The 18,291-nt window shown below is 40.6% G+C and overlaps 1 protein-coding gene and 1 long non-coding RNA gene across 2 annotated transcripts in view; both read right to left on the bottom strand.

Annotated features, from left to right (window-relative positions):
* The window catches only part of LOC147184653 (junction plakoglobin a-like), a 125,603-nt gene that overhangs the window by 38,406 nt on the left and 68,906 nt on the right, over positions 1-18,291 (bottom strand). The window contains exon 3 of the mRNA XM_086070152.1: positions 11,056-11,268. Coding sequence (XP_085926278.1) covers positions 11,056-11,268 — 213 coding nt within the window. The remainder of the gene's footprint in view (positions 1-11,055; positions 11,269-18,291) is intronic.
* On the bottom strand, positions 550-5,630 carry LOC147184654 (uncharacterized). The gene is made up of 3 exons (XR_015094254.1): positions 4,470-5,630; positions 4,160-4,237; positions 550-1,195 (listed from the first exon to the last, which is right to left on the bottom strand). It is a non-coding gene; the product is annotated as an uncharacterized LOC147184654 (long non-coding RNA).

Raw genomic sequence — 18,291 nt, forward strand, 5'->3', positions numbered from 1 at the left:
GACATTTGGTTACCCAATGGTTGTTCAGAACCAGTTCTCTGCCAAAGCGTTTGTGTCTCTCGTTTTTTTTTTAAGTGTTGAAGCAGGACACCACTCCACAGCGGAATTGTTGCAATGTAGGGTTCTGTCTTTTAGTTGCTCCTCACTTTCAAATTTAGATAATAACATCGCCTCCATCGCCTCCTTCACCGCTTCTGGAATGTTTTGTCTTTCAATGGCAGCATTCAAGTTATTAAGGCTGTTTGAAGAATGAGTCAGCTCATGTGATGTGAAAACATTACAAATCCAACTAAGGTTTAAGCAAACATTATCCAGAGTACGTGCATTTTGCAAAAATGCCAAAGCATAAATAAACAGTTCTCTTGTAGCTCTGCTGCACTTCATCTCGGAGGTCTTGTATGATATCAACTTAATCTTATGCGCTGCACAAATATTTACCCTGGCATACATTTAAACACCAAATGAGGTACTTCTGGTGTCACATCATGGAAAAGTTTGCAGTGTCTCATGAATCAATTCTCAGCTGAAATCCATTTCTACCTTGGCTGGATAGAGATCTTTCTTCTACTTGTAGACTGTAGTCCCGGCTCAGACATTGTAACCAATGCTGGATTGTGACAGTAGTTTGGTCCGAACTGAGCATTTCTGCAACAGTGACAGCAGTACTTGTGGTGCAACGGATGTTTGTGCACAAAGCATAGCAGAATATTATTAAGTGTGTTGGGTGGTCTAGAAAATAAAGAGCCTGTGAGATCCAGGTACAGGCACGGAAGTCCGGAAGCCCGTTAGCACTCAGACTCTCTCTAGCTAATAATAATCAGAACATGTGTCATAATGAGAACAAATCTAAGTGCAAATGATGTGAATGAGGATGCTTGTGGAGTTACTGTCTTTACAAATTTTTATTTAAAAAAATACGTTTTTCCAATGCTTTAAAATGTAGTGTGTTGCGTTTCTTGCATGTGATTTCTCCTGCCTTGGAGAACACACGCTCACATAGCACTGATGATGCTGGCGTACACAGGAACTCTTTGGCTAGCAGGAGGAGGTTGGGATAGCCTGTCTGCTGGCTCTTCCAATATACCAGAGGATCTTGAGTCTGTCCAATATTCTGCTCTGCTAAGTAGCGCTGCACTTCAGATATTGCATCTGCAATTGCACTTCTTCCAAGTCTCCCCACTTCATCATCCAAGTACTGCCACACAAAAAACAACAACATTTTAGTACAATTTCCAAAAATATCAATTAATGATGAATAATATGCCAGATGTGTTTGCAGACAGCTGGGCTGGGCCTTGTCTGTGCGCCCAATGACCAGTGTTGGGAATAACGGCGTTTAAACTAACGGCGTTAGGTAACTCTGTTATTTTTTTTATATAAACGGACTAATCTAACTAATTATTCGCCCCATATTTGAAACGCCGTTATCGTTATTGTATGAGATATGCGTTGCGTTACAATTTATTTATTATATTCAAGGCTCGAAGTAAGCTTCATTGTGCGGTGACTAGCTCTGAAAATGTCATTTGCGCACAGGTAGAGGCACTGTTGTCGGGCCTCGTCCTTCTTCCTTCTGGACCTTAAAGCTTAGCATATTTTAGCATTTTAGCAAAGAGTCCACGTCCTGGCCTGTATTTACTCCTCAGAATCATCAGCTTCCAAACTGGTTTGACAACTTTGACAAGAGTAACATTAATCAAAAATAACAGTCGAGATTTGCCGAAAAAACGGCCGCCATGAGGAGCGATTTATTGACAATCATGATCCACCAAGAGCCATATTGCGACTCCACAAGCACCATAACAGCGAAGTTACTGGTAAGTCATAGCGACACGCTCGCCTAGTGTAATTAATAGTGCCAACAATTGTATTACTCTTATTGTTGAAAGAAATATGCTCACACTCATGGAGGCAATGGAGTGACATTTGTATGTGAATGATGCGTGTTAAGACTAGAGTTCAGCAGTTTTCTGACGTAAATCAATCATTAAACATGTCTTTAAATGTGTAGAATTATAAACTAAAAATATCCCCATACTCTCATATTTTAAAGCGTACAAAAGTATATTTTTTTCAGAGAGATCAAGTGGAAGCTGATGATTCTGAGGAGTAAATACAGTAGTAGTTATGGCTATGATTTTGGCCTTGATAGCATTAAGCACTGTATATTTTATTAACATTGACAATTTCTTTGATCTATTATTGATTATTTTAGCCTGCAACAATCATAAAAAATGCCCAGGAAATCTTGGAGTAATTTATTTGTATTATTATTCTGATTGCTGTAGTAACTGGCAGTGGTAGAACATACATCACCACTCCAAATGTAATGAATTATTATTATTATTATTATTACTATTATTAAATTATGTGTCATATTATGGAGTGAGGCACTTGTGTGACATAGAAACTCACAATAATAAATGAAAACACCCTATATAGCCTGGACGTAATTTGAATTCCTTGTATAAAAATATAATAATAATAATATATTTTAAAAAGATTAAAAATACAAATTGTTTGATATAAAACTTATTTTTAAAGTAGTGAAAATAGTTACTTTTCCTGGTAATGAGTTACTATTAACGCAGTTACTTTTTTAAGCAAGTAATGAGTAACTATAACTAATTACTTTTTTAAAGAAATGTTCCCAACACTACCGATGACACACACGTTCAGACCGCAGTCTGGTTTTGGCCTCAGTGCACCGGGAGGAGCTGTGGAACCCGAGTGATTTGAATCTGGGGTCTAGAAGTGTAGCTAAGGTTGAGACACTCATAGACTCCGGACTGGAAGCAGTGTCTGACACTTCAGGTGTTTGTGTAATTGTATGGATGCCTGCGTGTGCAAGGTTGAAGCGTAACGCTCAAGTGCAAAATATAGCATGTTCATTCATCTGGATGACCTCTGAACCTAACACTCGCCTCTCTTCAAACAATGCCACTGTAGCTTGATGAAATGAAGCAAGCACTACAAGTGCTTCTCTTATGATGGTGAACTCATCAGCTGTCAGTCAAGTCACATCCATCTTTAGGGAGGCCAGAGATACCCACACTGGTTCCCTCTCATCATGCAGCCTTGACAGCTCTGTTTCAGTATGTTGGCACCTATATTCGTCAGGTTTCCATCCAATTGTTTAAAACAAATAAAGCGAATTTACTGAAAATGCGCAATACGGACATGCCCGTTTCCATCTATTCTTCTTTTGCAAACATTGAGAGGGTACTCCGCCGATGTAGGTGGCGGTATACACCATAGAGATGTGATCCACCAGTAATTTAAAAGAAGAATAAGACCAGAAAGCGACTGCCCCGTGCGATGACGTCGTATGAGTTTTCATTTGTAATTCTTGATAAACCGTAGCATTTCTTTGCTGTTTTCCATTAAAATGTGTATTAATATTCACTTCTTTAATTAATTCAAAAAAGATTTCTGTTTTGCCGTCCCCCCAAACATACCTTAACGTTATCATCCGACATTGCTTTGGGACTACAAACGTACGTGTGATGTAATATCAAAATGTGCAACGTGTATCCGGTCTTGCCAGCGTTTATTCACAAAACCTGTTTCCTTTGTTCGATACTCTTCAAAATCCACCCCCTCTAAGCGTAAAACTTTGTTTTGCTAATTTGGGCCCGTTTTCGAATTTCTAGCGTTTCTATTCAGTTTTATTTTCGCATTTCTTGAAAATTCTAATAAAAATGGGTGGATGTAACTATTGATGAGTTTCAGAGTTGACTGTCCCATCTGTTGCTGCTCCTGAGCGAACTTCTCCTTGGCTATATTGCTTGAACAAAAATATGTGACAATGTGCCTAGCTTTGTTTCTGGTGGCTGTAAGTGTGGGACCTAATTGCATGATTTTCTAACTAATAAATTATTAATGTGCAATGCAAATTGAATGACAAGTTTGGAGTTGTCGAGCAGATGCTTTCATGTTTGGCGCTGCATCACTCACAAGACACTTAACTTTATAGATTATGGCCCAATCCAACATCATGCCCCTTTTGACCTGGGCTAAATTGTCAGCAGTGTGACTATGGAACATATTGCATTCCCAACACTTAACTTAACTGCAAATTCTAATTAATGTAGTGACAGGTCAGAACCAAGTAAGCCTTCATGTTCAAATAGGTTCACATGTGAGTTGTTATACTCACTGCCACAGCTTGCTGTACTTCCTTTTTTACTTGTTCCTGTTCCTCCTGGTACTTGTTGGCCACCATTTGTTTGATTGTCTGAAAATTAAACAAGCAAATCAATAAATTTAACTTTAAGATTAAATAAATTGCCTATATTAGGGGCTTTCGTTGGTATAAGACAGCTCTGACAAACAAATGAAACATTTCACCTGCAAAAAAATCAAACATTGAAATAGTAAACTAAGAGTTACCTTGAAATTTATTTGAATTAGAATGGGAATAAGACAAGTCGAAAAGCTGAGAGGAACAAAGAGATTGAAATAAATACCTTATTTTCAGAGAGGAGTTGGTACCACACGACAGACAATTTTCGTTTCCCTGGAGCTGCTCCATAATCCACAAAGACATCCACAAGGAACTGTAAGATTTCCGTTGTTTCAGCAGTAACATCCCGTTGACAGACGCACTTCCTTATTTACACAGTATAGCGCGTTTTTGCTTGGTCGACACAGTTCATGCATCAGTCACGTGATTATCTTAAAGTGGTACGCGCACCAACTGGGGATTGTTCTGTGAGCTTGGCGCGTGCATCGCCGTATCTTTGTTGCAGGACTCATCACTAAACACAGCTTTAAATCGGTGATTAAAGTGGGAAATGTTAATGAAAAAGAAGGTGTTACGGACGAGGCACGGGCGTCGTTAAGTCCAAACGTCGTAACTCGAGGACTCCCTGTAGTTAGTGGCACTAAAAAAGTTTGGGGACTGCTGCCTTTGCTTAAAAATTAATGTGCAACTAATGTGCATTGTTTGAATGTCACTGCTAAGCAGATATTTTATTATTTTTGATTGATTTATTCTTTGAAGCATTAACATTCATTTGCACAATTAAATTGCCTTCTGAGGATAGTATACAGTCATTGCCATTAATGCATTTCCGCTAATAATTTAGTGTGATAGATATAACGTAAAATATACTGCGGCAACGGAGTCCCATGATAATGTTCTTGATAAAAGGTAAAAAAAATATGGAAATTCAGACAAATCGTTCCGGAAGTAAATTTCAGTAGGTTGGCAGCTCTGTCAATGTCATGTGAATGGGGAAAAACCCTAACCCTAACCCTGTTTATCAGATACATTGTCCTGTAAATTGTGTAACATGTTTTATTAATACTGTTAATAACACCATGATATCCGAATAGTTTAACAATACTTTTGTGACCAGTAGAGGTGGGAGTAAGTCATTGTTTTGCAAGTCACAAGTAAGTCTCAAGTCTTTGCCCCCAAGTCCGAGTCAAGTCCCAAGTCAAGACTTCTGTCGCAGAGGACCCAAACGCAGGGAAGCAGGTGATGGACAAAAAAGGAATTGTATAATTCAAAACAAAAGCTAACTCCAAAAAGCAGTAAAAAAAAAAAAATGTGGGGAGGACAACAAGGCAAAAAACTAGCAGCATGACGGGAAGAAAATGACAAGGAATCGACGCAGACAGGAGACTAACACACACACACACACACACACACACACACACACACACACACACACACACACACACACACACACACACACCCACACCCCCCCACACCCCCCCACACACACACACACACTAATGACACAACAAGACACACCTGGGGCAAGACAAGTGGCTGAGGGCACTGATTGGTTGACACGAGGAAGGGCAGGAGTACACTTAACAAGACCAAGGGAGACACACAAGGAAAAACAGAACCCAAACATAACAGTACATCTCACAAAAAAGTCCAAAAACAGGGCCAGTCAAGAGGGCGTGCCGGACGCCAGACGAGGGGAGCCCGGCGGCGCCGGTCATGAGGGCGTCCCGGACACCACACTGGTGCAGAGGACAGCCGCAGGGCTTGCGCCGCCGGACGAGGAGCAGAGGACGGCCGCAGGGCTTGCGCCGCCGGACGAGGAGCAGAGGACGGCCGCAGGGCTTGCGCCGCCGGACGAGGAGCAGAGGACGGCCGCAGGGCTTGCGCCGCCGGACGAGGAGCAGAGGACGGCCGCAGGGCTTGCGCCGCCTGTCCACAATTGTGGGCTTGAGACCGCCATGGCAGAGGCAGGGAGGCCAGGGGCTGCAGCTGAACAGGTGAGGATGCCCGGGGCGGCAGCGGCACAGGCGAAAAGGCTCGAGACTGACGGGGACTTGAGGCTGCCGTGGAGCCGGGACGGGGACTTGAGGCTGCCGTGGAGCCGGGACGGGGACTTGAGGCTGCCGTGGAGCCGGGACGGGGACTTGAGGCTGCCGTGGAGCCGGGACGGGGACTTGAGGCTGCCGTGGAGCCGGGACGGGGACTCGAGGCTGCGACAGACGTGGTTCGGGGACTTGAAGACTGTGACAGCCAGGTGCCGCAGGGTTCCGTCTAACAATACTATCGTCAGAGCTGCGGAGGCAAGTATTTCTTTGTGGCATGACCCCGCTGGGTCCTTCTGTGGTCGATTCATTCTGTCAGGGGGTAAAGTTTGGGGGAGGACCCAAATGCAGGAAAGCAGCGCAAGGAGGCAGAGGTGATGGACAAAAAAGGAATTTAATTATTCAAAACAAAAGCGAACTCCAAATGGCAGTAAAACAAAACGTGGGGAGGACAAGGCAAAGAACTAGCAGCATGATGGGAGGAAAATGACGCAGACAGAGGGGAGACAGGAGATATACAGGAGATATACACGCTCACACACTAATGACACAACAAGACACACCTGGGGCAAGACACGTGGCTGAAGGCACTGATTGGTTGACACGAAGAAGGGCAGGATTACACTTAACAAGACCAAGGAAAAACAAAACCCAAACATGACAACTGGGAAGTCTCAAGCGATTCACAACTCGTACACTTTGAGTTTCAAGTCCTTTCAAGTCATTTTAACAACATCGTAGATTATATTATTTTGGGTGACCATCAAAGTGTAGGAGTCAGAGACTCAGGGAGTGAACCCAGAGTGATGCAACAGATTGCCGTGTTTGCAATGTGTTACCAGTAAGTTTACAGTCTTATTAACTATGCAGCTAGCATCTATAAATAGCCAATAAACAACTGGCATTAGCTTACTTACCTTCCTTTGTGCAACTTCAGATGTTGAATGAAGTTTGAAGTTGTTGCCTCTCAGTCAGTGATCTAATCTTGGACATGCTGCAATTGATTTTTTGTTGACCACCTCATAGTTTTTGTACCCAAACAACTAGTGGTGCTACGGATCACAAAAGTAATGGATCGGATTGTTAAAAAAAAAAAAAAAAACTGAAATCAGATACATTTTATCTTAACTTATTTTATAAAATGCTTTTGCCCATTAAATAAATAAATATACATGGTCCATTTATAAAATAACAAGCGGAAATGACGTCTATTTCTGCAATGGTGCGTCGTCTGTGCTTCGCCCCCTTACATCGAGTTATTCCAAACGGCATGTATATGGGGGTAACTGTCAACTTGCGATGTAAACGTGTTATTTTGATTGTTCCAGAAACCCGAATTCTGAACATAACCCGAATAATACCTGCATGTAAACGTAGTCACAAGTTCCATTACAATTACAGTACATCCAAATGACCAATTATGCAAATTAGGCGATTACATCATTAGGTGACTATTAGCTACTTTTAGGACAGCCAAAAGAGACTTTCCTTACTGGGGAGTTGGCAACACTGAATCTAGTCCTATTGTTGTTAGTCGCTACAACGCAAGGTGAGCTTTCTAGTGGTATATAAGTTTCCATTTACAGTGCGTGACCGATGGGAGCCAGCTAGCCTTCAATAGATATCAGGACAGACAAAAAAAATTGGATAATAGTGCACTGCATTGGCTTGTTTCGTGCTGTTGAGTCAACCAAGATTGTATTTAGCATTAGCAATTCATGTGCAGGTTGGCAGACGGCAGTCCACCAACCACTCCAGAAATAGGACAAGGCTTAGAACCCAAAGTGGGGGGGAAATGGCAAATGTCAGAAAAGCATTGGACTGTCATGGTAGGTCTACCAAAGATTTAAGAAAAAGTGAGAGAAGATGTGTGGTGCAGACTTTGGACATTTTGTTCTGAGAACTATTTCATTTACTCATCTCATCCCCCTTCACCTGCTCTCAGTGCGTGTGTGTGTGTGCGCGCGTGTGTATGTGATCCACATCAATATGGAACTCATATTGATTGACTTCAGTTTATAAGGAATCGAAACATGACTAACAAACCTGAAAATAAACACAGCAGTTATAAGGTATGAGGATCAATTGCTTTGAGTGCATGCTGTGCATTCAAGTGTGAGGCTCTAATCATTCCAAAGTAGCGATGCAAAATGCATTCTAGCCTACACAATAAACGAGTAGACAACTACTACATTTTTCTGTTTGCAGTTTGTCTCACCATGGGCATATTTTGCAATCACATTCAATCAGTATCACATATGTATTATGAGTCCAGGACACTTATTTATTGAATAAGATGGGGGGGGGGGGGGGTATTGGTGCCGGGGCACATACCCTTTTGGCACTGATACCCCAAGGGCCCCTATGTCCATTTATTTATTTATTTATTTAATATATATTTTTTAAATAGTTTGTGAAAGTAGTTTTGTTGCCTTTCCAAACTAAAATTCAGCAACATAATTTACATTAAAAAAGTATTATTACGTTATCCTTGGATGACGACATACTACGAGACACGCCCAATTCTGCCAGGTCGCTCGCCACTACACCTGCGGTCGGTAAGTTGGTCTCTCTGTTTGTATTTGCGTAGTCTCACTCACAGTAAACAAAAGCCAAGGTCATAGAATGCAGAAAACTCAAGCAAAACTAATGCCCTTATTTGATAGATCTTGTAGACATGTTCACAGAGCATGCTGTGTGCTAGCCTAGCTTCAATTGAAATGTAGTGACACAAGTTGTAATCAGCTTCGCAACTACGATGAAGTCTGACATTTGGGCACAGTTGGTTCTGAGGATGCGGGGAAGATGTCCCCCTCAGTTTCATAAAGCCGCAATCCTTCCCATCCACTTTCGCCGCGGCAAAAATCGCCGGTAAAACTAACGTTCCTCTTCCATCAGGACGGGGCATGGAGCTTCTGCTCCAACTGCTGATGCATTTAAGGTACACAGAATATGTCGGCATTTGTAACTCTCGCTCAGATTTTTAATAAACTCTACCTGAAGACTCCAACTTGTAGCATGTACTCAATGATAGCTGAATTGAAATATACTTCAAAATCTAAGTAGAAATTGCTACATGATCTTGGTTTTTATTTTAACTAAGAGCTCGTTTTGGGGGGGTTTGCGGTCAGAGTAAGGTCATAATAAGAAACAGGTAGAAGTGTGTTCATAAATTAGGGGGACAATGAAGAACCAAAAAAAACAAGAAGAAAAAACAACAATCGCTGTGATTTATCAAAAACAAACAATGTAGCTTGCTGAGATGTGGCAATTTATTGTTGGGTACAGTCTCAATAATGAAATATTAACATCTACACCTGCAGAAAAAATAATACAAAGCATTTGCTCTTACCTAAATCAAGCTAAAAGTAAAGTAAGACATTTTTTATGCTACTTGCACTATAGGAAAATCCTAGTTTTGTTATTTAAAATGTAAATCTCATGTACATTTTACATCGTGAACATACAATCGTTTTTGTTCATGTAAATTTGCTGTTCATAAATTATTCTTCATAAACAAATGTCAAAACATTTTTATGGTGATTGGTATTGGCATTGCAGACAAACAACAGTTCCATTATGTGTAATTTATTGTTTAGCCATTATTTCAATTAAGTTTTTTTACAATGGATACCCCCGCCCACACAAACACAAACACACACACACACACACACACACACACACCCCCACACACACGCACACACACACACACACACACACACAGATATCTATATAGACATCCTCTAACAATTTCGATTAATCCCGATACAAATCTATAAATTGATTATTGCTTCTTTTTTTTTACTAATTTAGAAAATGCTAATCAGTAAACTTGTACATGTACAATGTAAGATTTGTATGAAAATGTATTTATCTGAAACTTCAGGCTTATAAGCCACTGTATTTAACAAACAGGTTGCAGTCTGTTTCATGTTTGAACAGTACTGAAATAAAATATTAAGGCTTAATGTTCCATTAATATAACATTCTTCCATGGTTAAAGTGTGAACCCTAACCCAAAGTAAAACATTTTGTTTAATTTTTCCATCAAAAAGTAATGTTTAAAAATCGATTTGGCCGCATATAGAATTGATTCGAGAATTTTGCACTGTAATATTGCGATATATTGCTGAATCGATTTTTTAACACCCCTCGTGAATAGTGCAGGCACGTTATCATGTGCCCCTTTTTTTTGCTTTGAGCACCTGCCCCTCTAAAAGTCATTGCACGCCCCTGCCTATATCTACATGAATTCCATGGATTTACTTTAAACTTTTCACATTCATGAAAAATACTTATTTTACTTTGTCAGATTTACGAGTCAATGTTGCCTTTGCTTGACCCAAAACAACAAATCAACTTGTCAAGAGACTTGAAAAGTTGCTGATTATTGAACATAATTTATAATCCCCCAACAACTGAGAAGATAGATACCTGTGCCCAAATACCAAATATGGTGTTCATTGAGTGAAAAGGTAGTAGATAAATAAGTGGACAACTTAGGTTTAAGTAATTTGCTTTTGAGAAAAGGATCACACCTATAAACTTTAGGTTGATGGCCAGTCACTCCATCCTTTCAGTAACAAGCATGCAATGATAAAAAGCTCTAATGTGTAAGTGAAACGGACTGAAGGATGAGAGACGAAACTTGACCATTGGAAGTAATGCTGAACACGTGATTATTTCCACTCAAATCCTCAATCACAATAGCCTCTTACAGCACAAGTCTGATGGATGGATAAATGGATAACAGAAAATAGGTTTTACCTGTGGGGCTTTCTTGATCGCCAGCCGCTCCTACTCCAGTGCTGGTTATTAGAGGTCCAGTAGCTGTACTGCTTGTGTACTTCTTACTGCCACTGCATCCAGTACTGCTGTCATCATCCCGCACTGTGGTGGCTGCTGATTGGATGCCAGAGTCTGAAGCATAGTAGGTCTTTTGCCACTCAGCCACTTTCACCACACTGTCCGTCTCATTCACTGCAGAAACAAAACATGTGACTTACATCAGATAAAAAAATGCAACAAACAAAAAATCCAAAAAAAAAACATTTTACTGTAACATGTAGAAAGACTGTCTACTGTAAAGACAGTCCTTGCTCAACAATACATCAAGTAGTTATTTTCAGTGCTCTATAAGTCAGCTCACGCTGTTGTAACCAAGCGTTTATATACTTTATGTTTTTGCAAAGGGTCCTGAACTTGTGCCAAAGTAAAATTATTAACATACATAAAAATTGCAAGGCTCAAAATAAGCGGTCTTGCATCACAACGGAATTCTGTCATGAAATATATATACTGTATAATTAAAAAAATAGATGCGCGCTTTTACAGATAGCAGCTTTTTACTTTCATTTCATCAAAGATGTCATTTGCACACAGTTAAATGCACCGTTGTTTTGCACCTCATCACATTAAAGGTGTATTGACAGCTAGAATGTATAGAGACTTGATTTTGTATGTGCTGCGGAAAGTGGTAAATTAATCTTGATGACGCATTTCCCAGACTTAATTGAATTCATACACAAGTCCATGCATGTCTTCAAAACAACTTTTGAAACATTCGCCGACACTTCTGTCCCACCGAGAACCATTTGAAAGATAAGTAAAGCTGAAACACACTGACAAAGCAAGTAAACGTTGGCTTGTATGTCTGATATTCGTTGAACATTCAGTACACGCTCAAACTACTTATCAAATTATCTGTCAAAAGATGGTGGCTGTATGTTGTCACTCCAAATGTAAGAGCGCAAACAACTCTATTACCGTACCACAGTGATCCTGACTATTTTTTACACAAGAGTCACATTACCAGACCAAAGTCAAAGGGGGAGCTATTTCAGCAACAATATATCACCCCAACAATAAGCTGGAACACGGACGGCAGCTTGCTGTGTTGCCATGTTTGACAGTTACTGCCTTTTTGAAAACAACATTTATTCACATGAAAGGAGAGTTTTAATGTGGGTATTTGCATGTTTATCGGATAATGTTTGTTATGAAGCGAAAATGAGAAAAACTTAGTGGCTATGTTTTTATCTTTCCAAATTGCGACTCGAGCTGCCAATTATAGCTAGATGAGCCGCACAGACAGCCAGCCCCCACCCAGCTCTGGAATCCAGACGACTGACAAGATTTTTTTTTTTTTTGCAACAGAACAATGAATTATGAAATGGTATGTGTTTGCCATTTTTGAAATGTTGACTCCATGAAGTATTGTGAAGGTGTTTCATTTGTGTGGCATATTCCCCACTTAACTTTTAATTTGGGCATGTTTTAACAGCTGTAAGCTCTAGGTAACATTTATTTTGATGTGTCCAACTGTACAGGTTTGCATTGATAGAATTTTGACCTTAGAATCTTTCAAAGATGAGATCAAAACTGCAACCTGATGATTATTTACAAAATTCTCTCCAAGCCTGGTAAACTTCCACCAGCGCATCTGTTGAAACCAGGGACACGAAGACAGGACCCCTGGTGAGGACGCTCGCAGTAGCCAACTATAGAAAGACAGGCTTCATACTGTTTCTTCCTCTTTCTCTTTTGCCTCTTCCGCTTCATCCTCTTGTGCTTCTGGTCGCTTCCGCTTCACCCTTTTCGTATCGCACAGCTGCTGGCAGAGAGAAGCCAGCACACGGTGGGTCCACCATTTTTCCTCTTTTTAATGGTGGAAAGATGAGACATCACTTCACCCATTTTTCATCTTTTTAATACTTTTCTGAGCTGCAGGGCCACTACACGCGACTCTCACGGCAGCTATCGCAACGCGACAGGCCCAGCGTGAACCACGCGTTTGTCTCTGCCAGGCTTAAAAGATCGCAGGGCCGTGCCGACAAAGGCGCTCTGAAGCAGAAACAAAACGAGCCCTGTCCAGCCCGCAGATCGACTCCTGAAGGATTGCTTTCACAATCCGAGCCGTAAGGTCTCTGCCCATCCTGATGAACTCTCTCCTAAACTTTTTCTTCAACAAACTGGCTTGCCAAACCTCCAACCCAGGAACAAACACCTCGCCGCGTCTTGGGCCAAACTCAGACTAACTGTAAGTGCAACTTTGCAAACATTAGCCAGATTGTACAAATTGGTGCGTCCAATTGGGTTAATCAATTAGGTTAACTTTTGGTCCCATGTTTGCCTGATTATGAATGAAGGTGGCCTTTTTCTTGCCCATTACGTCAGCAAACTCCCATTGAAATGAACGAAGGTGGCTTTCATTAACGCCTGGGATACGTCATCACTATCACGTGACCAGGATAATGGCGTTCACCACGGTATGTTCTTATTTTGATACTTAATTGGTTTGAAAGAAAATTCAGGGAATAAGATGCCAAAGATATTTGCACTTTTAGTCTTTGTACACAATGCCTAATCCAACACTGGAAAATGAGTTATAAGTCTTGTATCGCTTTAATTTAAATAAAAGGGTGACATCCCACCCAACGTTTGCTGGTGGCATTTTTGCAAGACGTTACACTATTGCACAGAAAGAGGGCGAGTCAACAATACTCAATGGACACATTTCCTCTGTAACATATCGCGCGACCAACTTTTTTCAGATCACTCCCACTTACTGGTGCTCTTTTACTAAAATCCAGCTTCATCTGTTTGCATGCCAGGGCGGCTGAATTGACTGTAGAACTGCTGGCTGTCTCTTTACCTCTCGGCTTTGCTTCGAGTTGTATCGTGTTGTGCTTTGATAAAAAGTGTTTCCTCAAATTGGATTTGGAATTTTTTTGCGGTCAACAGTGTTTTTGAGCCAGTGCAGAGTTTGCAACGCACTGTGAGGTTTTTGTCATCTTTACTGGACAAAAATGTGAAGTAATGGCAAATGCACCCATTTGTGGAGCTCCTACTGCTTCTTCCATTGTTTACGTCGTAGTGTCTATTGTTTTGGCCAGACTCACACATGTTGGTACACGAGACCCGGCGTTGCGTCTTTCGCTGAGAAAACGTGACATGCGAAGTGACGTCACTCCCAAATTTTCTCCTCGAATTTCTCTTCAAAACGGACAACAAAATTCTGCATTCTACACGCATTATGAGGTAATAACAAATTAGTAACGTACAGCCACTTAGAAAAGTAACTTTAATCAGATTATTGGTTTGGTCAAATGAACGCGTTAATGACAACACTGTCCGCAGGCTACCCTCAAAATTAATTCAAATATCAAATGTGAGTCTCTTTCAATTAATGAGTCAATTGATTATTCATTTAATAATTAACAGTTATTAATATAATAATTAATTTACCCTACATAAGACAAAGTATGAGTAACATAAACACACTTAAACAATAATGATAAATTACCTTGTGAGAGAAAAACGTCAGTATTGCATGCTGCAATGCATTCTAGCCACCAAAGACTGGCCGAACAGTACAAAAGACCTCAGCCAACAGATTTGTTTTCTTTACAAGAACCATTGTCAGTTGTTTTGAAGTGCAGGAAAATTTGCTGCTCTCTAGTCTAGATTACTACTCTTTCTGTTTATTTATCTTCATTGCATTTCAACAACAGTGATATTTTGAAAGCCATGCACATAGGCCTACCACTTATTTGTACCCATACATGCAAACAAAAAGGTACAGAAATGGTTCCTTTGCCAGTTTGGACCATTTCTGTACCATTTCTAACCATAAGCAGTACTTATTTGTACCAAGGGGTTCAATTGTGAACTCTACAGGGTACATCACAAAAAATTGTATATTGGAGAACAAAAATGGACCACTACCGTACCCTTTTTTTCTGCGAGTGTGCCAATATTCTGTTCCTTATTTGTCCTGTTATTCAATTCATCACATACTACAAATACTGTAGGCCTACCTTGAAATCTGGCTTGTCAGTTCACTTAAATTTGAAACACACATCAACGCTTTTCTCTCAAAAGTTAAAACCACATCAGGCACTCTCCACTGAAATCCCTATGAACACGTTCTTGCTGTCCTCACAATCTTAGATTACTGAGATGTACAGTATAATACAGATCAGTTTGAAAAACTGTGCTCCACCAGCTCAACACCATATACGACGCTTCCACCAGAGCTCCCTTTAACACCCAGTGCTGCAGGGTTCAACATTAACGATGGCCAGATGTCCCTTGGCCACTACACCAGACTAGAGGCTTTAGTAGGGATGCTGGTCTGACTGGGCCAGTCCAAATTTCTAAATCACGACTGCAAAAAAAAAAGAAGCCCCAAACTGCGTTTTTGTTTCAGATTGAAATTGAAATACTTTTATCCTATAAATATCAAATCCATTTTCTCAACCGCTTGTCCTCACAAGGGTCGCGGGGGGCGCTGGAGCTTATCCCAGCTGGCTTCGGACAGTAGGCGGGGTACACCCTGAACTGGTTGCCAGCCAATTGCAGGGCACACAGAGACGAACACCCATCCACCCTTACAATCACACCTATGGACAATTTGGAGTGTTCAATTAATCTGACATGCATGTCTTTGGAATGTGGGAGGAAACCGGAGTACCCGGAGAAAACCCATGCAAGCACGGGGAGAACATGCAAACTCCACCCAGGAAGGCCGAAGCTCGGACTTGATCTCACGTCCTCTGCACTGGGAGGCGGACGTGCTAACCAGTCAGACACTGTGCCACCCATCCTATAAATAACCCAGCAGAAACAGGATGTTGTGTTGTTTTGTTCACTGTTAATGTGATGAGGAGAAAAAAATATGACCAGCTCACATTTAACTGGATAAAGGGGGATGAATCGGGTTAGCTTCATGTCGCTAGATTCAGCTACCCGATCACCATTTGCCTTAATCATACAAGCACATGGTACCATAGAATGGCAGTGTGGAATAAATGAAGCAATGTAGTAAGCATTTGTCTACAGATTATCATGCACAGAAAATAGTGAGAGATCCGGCAATAGCAATGCGTAAGTGCGTGCACACACACAACACCAAATACCCGAATGAGTCAGTCTTCCATTAGGCAGTCATGATGCCCACCACCATGCCCAGAACTATACGTCGCTGCTACCATTTGTTGTTTGTATTCAGCTACTGATGACACTTTCTTATTTTTAACGTTTAATTATCATTACCTGCACTTCACCCTTTACCCTTACAGCAGTGAGGGCTGCACAATTGTTTTAAATTATTTACTTTGTTTTTAATGTATATTTTTGCACCAGGTCTGAGAGGGCTGTAATTTCAGTTGTGCTGTATGTATTGCACATCTGACAAATGAATAAATAAAATGAAATGAAAAAAAGAGAGATGTGTTTAATGTAATATTAACAACTCAGAGTGCCTGTCTTCCGTAAATATTATGAGCACCTCCTATAGAACTGCGAGTTCCCGCGAGACGGGACATTACGAGAATAGCACCTCAGAAGCAAAACGCTCTTCAATGGAGACACCAACAAGTTGAAATTATACTTTAGCGAAATAGTACAATATCGCTTTTATTTGTGCGAGAAAAAAAAACTGTAATGGAAACGCAGCTATTGTCGATCATGCATGATGGCTTGAGGAGGATACTACCAAGAACTTGTTTACAGTTGATCCGTGAGTCAAGATAGCATTAGTTTTTAGCATTAGCCAAGGTTTTAGCACAACCACTGGCAAACGACCACTTGATTGACTAGTATTGCTCACACTTTTTTTTTGTCAGAGGGGAAAGAGGAGCCCCTCCTCTTCTATGTTGTGGCAGGACGTGAATGAAGCAGCTACGTTTATATCCCGCAATCAAGTTCATGTGAGGCTTTTGTGGTGGAGCGACATTTCATCTTCTGTCTGAATGTAGAATTATTCACCATGTGCTATGATGGAATGGAATGTATTATGTGAGTAACTAACTATATCACATTGTAGAGTTTGTTGTACACGTAGTTTCTTTTATTTTGCTTAGTTTTATCATGCTGTCTGCAGCCAAGTCAGATTACAAAATACAAATGAGAAGGTTTTTTTTCTCAATTGCCTTACCTCAAAATAAATAAATGTGTTTTAAGTGCACTGCTACCCAAATGGAAACATTTTCAACGCACCTGCCACGGCAGCAGGAGTCCAGCTATTGCGCTGCAGCCACACATGCACAATAAATGGCTTGACGGCACACTGCACTGTGCTAAGTACAGTGTAAAATGCCATTTACTCTGTCAGCTGGGATATTAGACTCCATTTACCCATGACCCAAATGATGCCAATCAGTATTGAAATTGGTTGGACAGTCACAATATCATTAAAACATGACTGCAACACAGAAATTGATGTCAAGAATTTAATTAATTCAAGATGCACCAAGGGACCTCTCGATAGCAGATGCATGGCTTATAGTCAGCTATGAGGTCAGAAGTGGTGAAACTTATTTATTTTTTCTACATGTGTGAAGTGACAGACAGTTGCACAGTGTAACAAAGAAATGTGAAATATTTCTACAGCTCCAGAGAACTAATTATCAATCTTCTGAAGTTGACTAAAGAGAACAACACACTATTTACAAGAGAGGGGGTACATTTAACTCCCGTTGGCCAGTAAACCTACCTTAACCCATGGAAAACAACACCAGTAAAAAAAAAAAAATTATAATAAAATAAATAAAAATATTCTGTGAGAAGTGTGCGACTTCCCTGGTGCTTCATTGCCCTCTGCCTTATATTCACTTGTCACTCTGCAATCTTATTGCCTGGTTTTGCCCATGTGTACAGATAACATTGCAGCAGCAGGATTAATGCACACACCAATTTACCACATACACCCACACACACTCATGCACATCTCTTGGTGTCCCCAAGTATCACAGAGATTATATCTACTTTTTGGCACAAAGACGTTTTCTTCAACATGGCGTTCATCAGACTCCACTAGTCTTAACAATTGCTTTGTAGGTAGAATATTATGCACAATGTGTTTTAAAAAGTGTTCTTAGATACCATTTCTGCAAAGTTGTTAAACAATGTTTCTTTCAACACCAATTGATCACTCTGTCATGTTTGGGTTCTGTTTTCCTTGTGTGTTCTCCCTTGTAAGTGTGTAATCCTGCCCTTCCT

The sequence above is a fragment of the Leptonotus elevatus genome, chromosome 1 (assembly GCF_054856555.1).
Source record: "Leptonotus elevatus isolate MCC_2025b chromosome 1, RoL_Lele_1.0, whole genome shotgun sequence".
Lineage (NCBI taxonomy): Eukaryota > Metazoa > Chordata > Actinopteri > Syngnathiformes > Syngnathidae > Leptonotus > Leptonotus elevatus.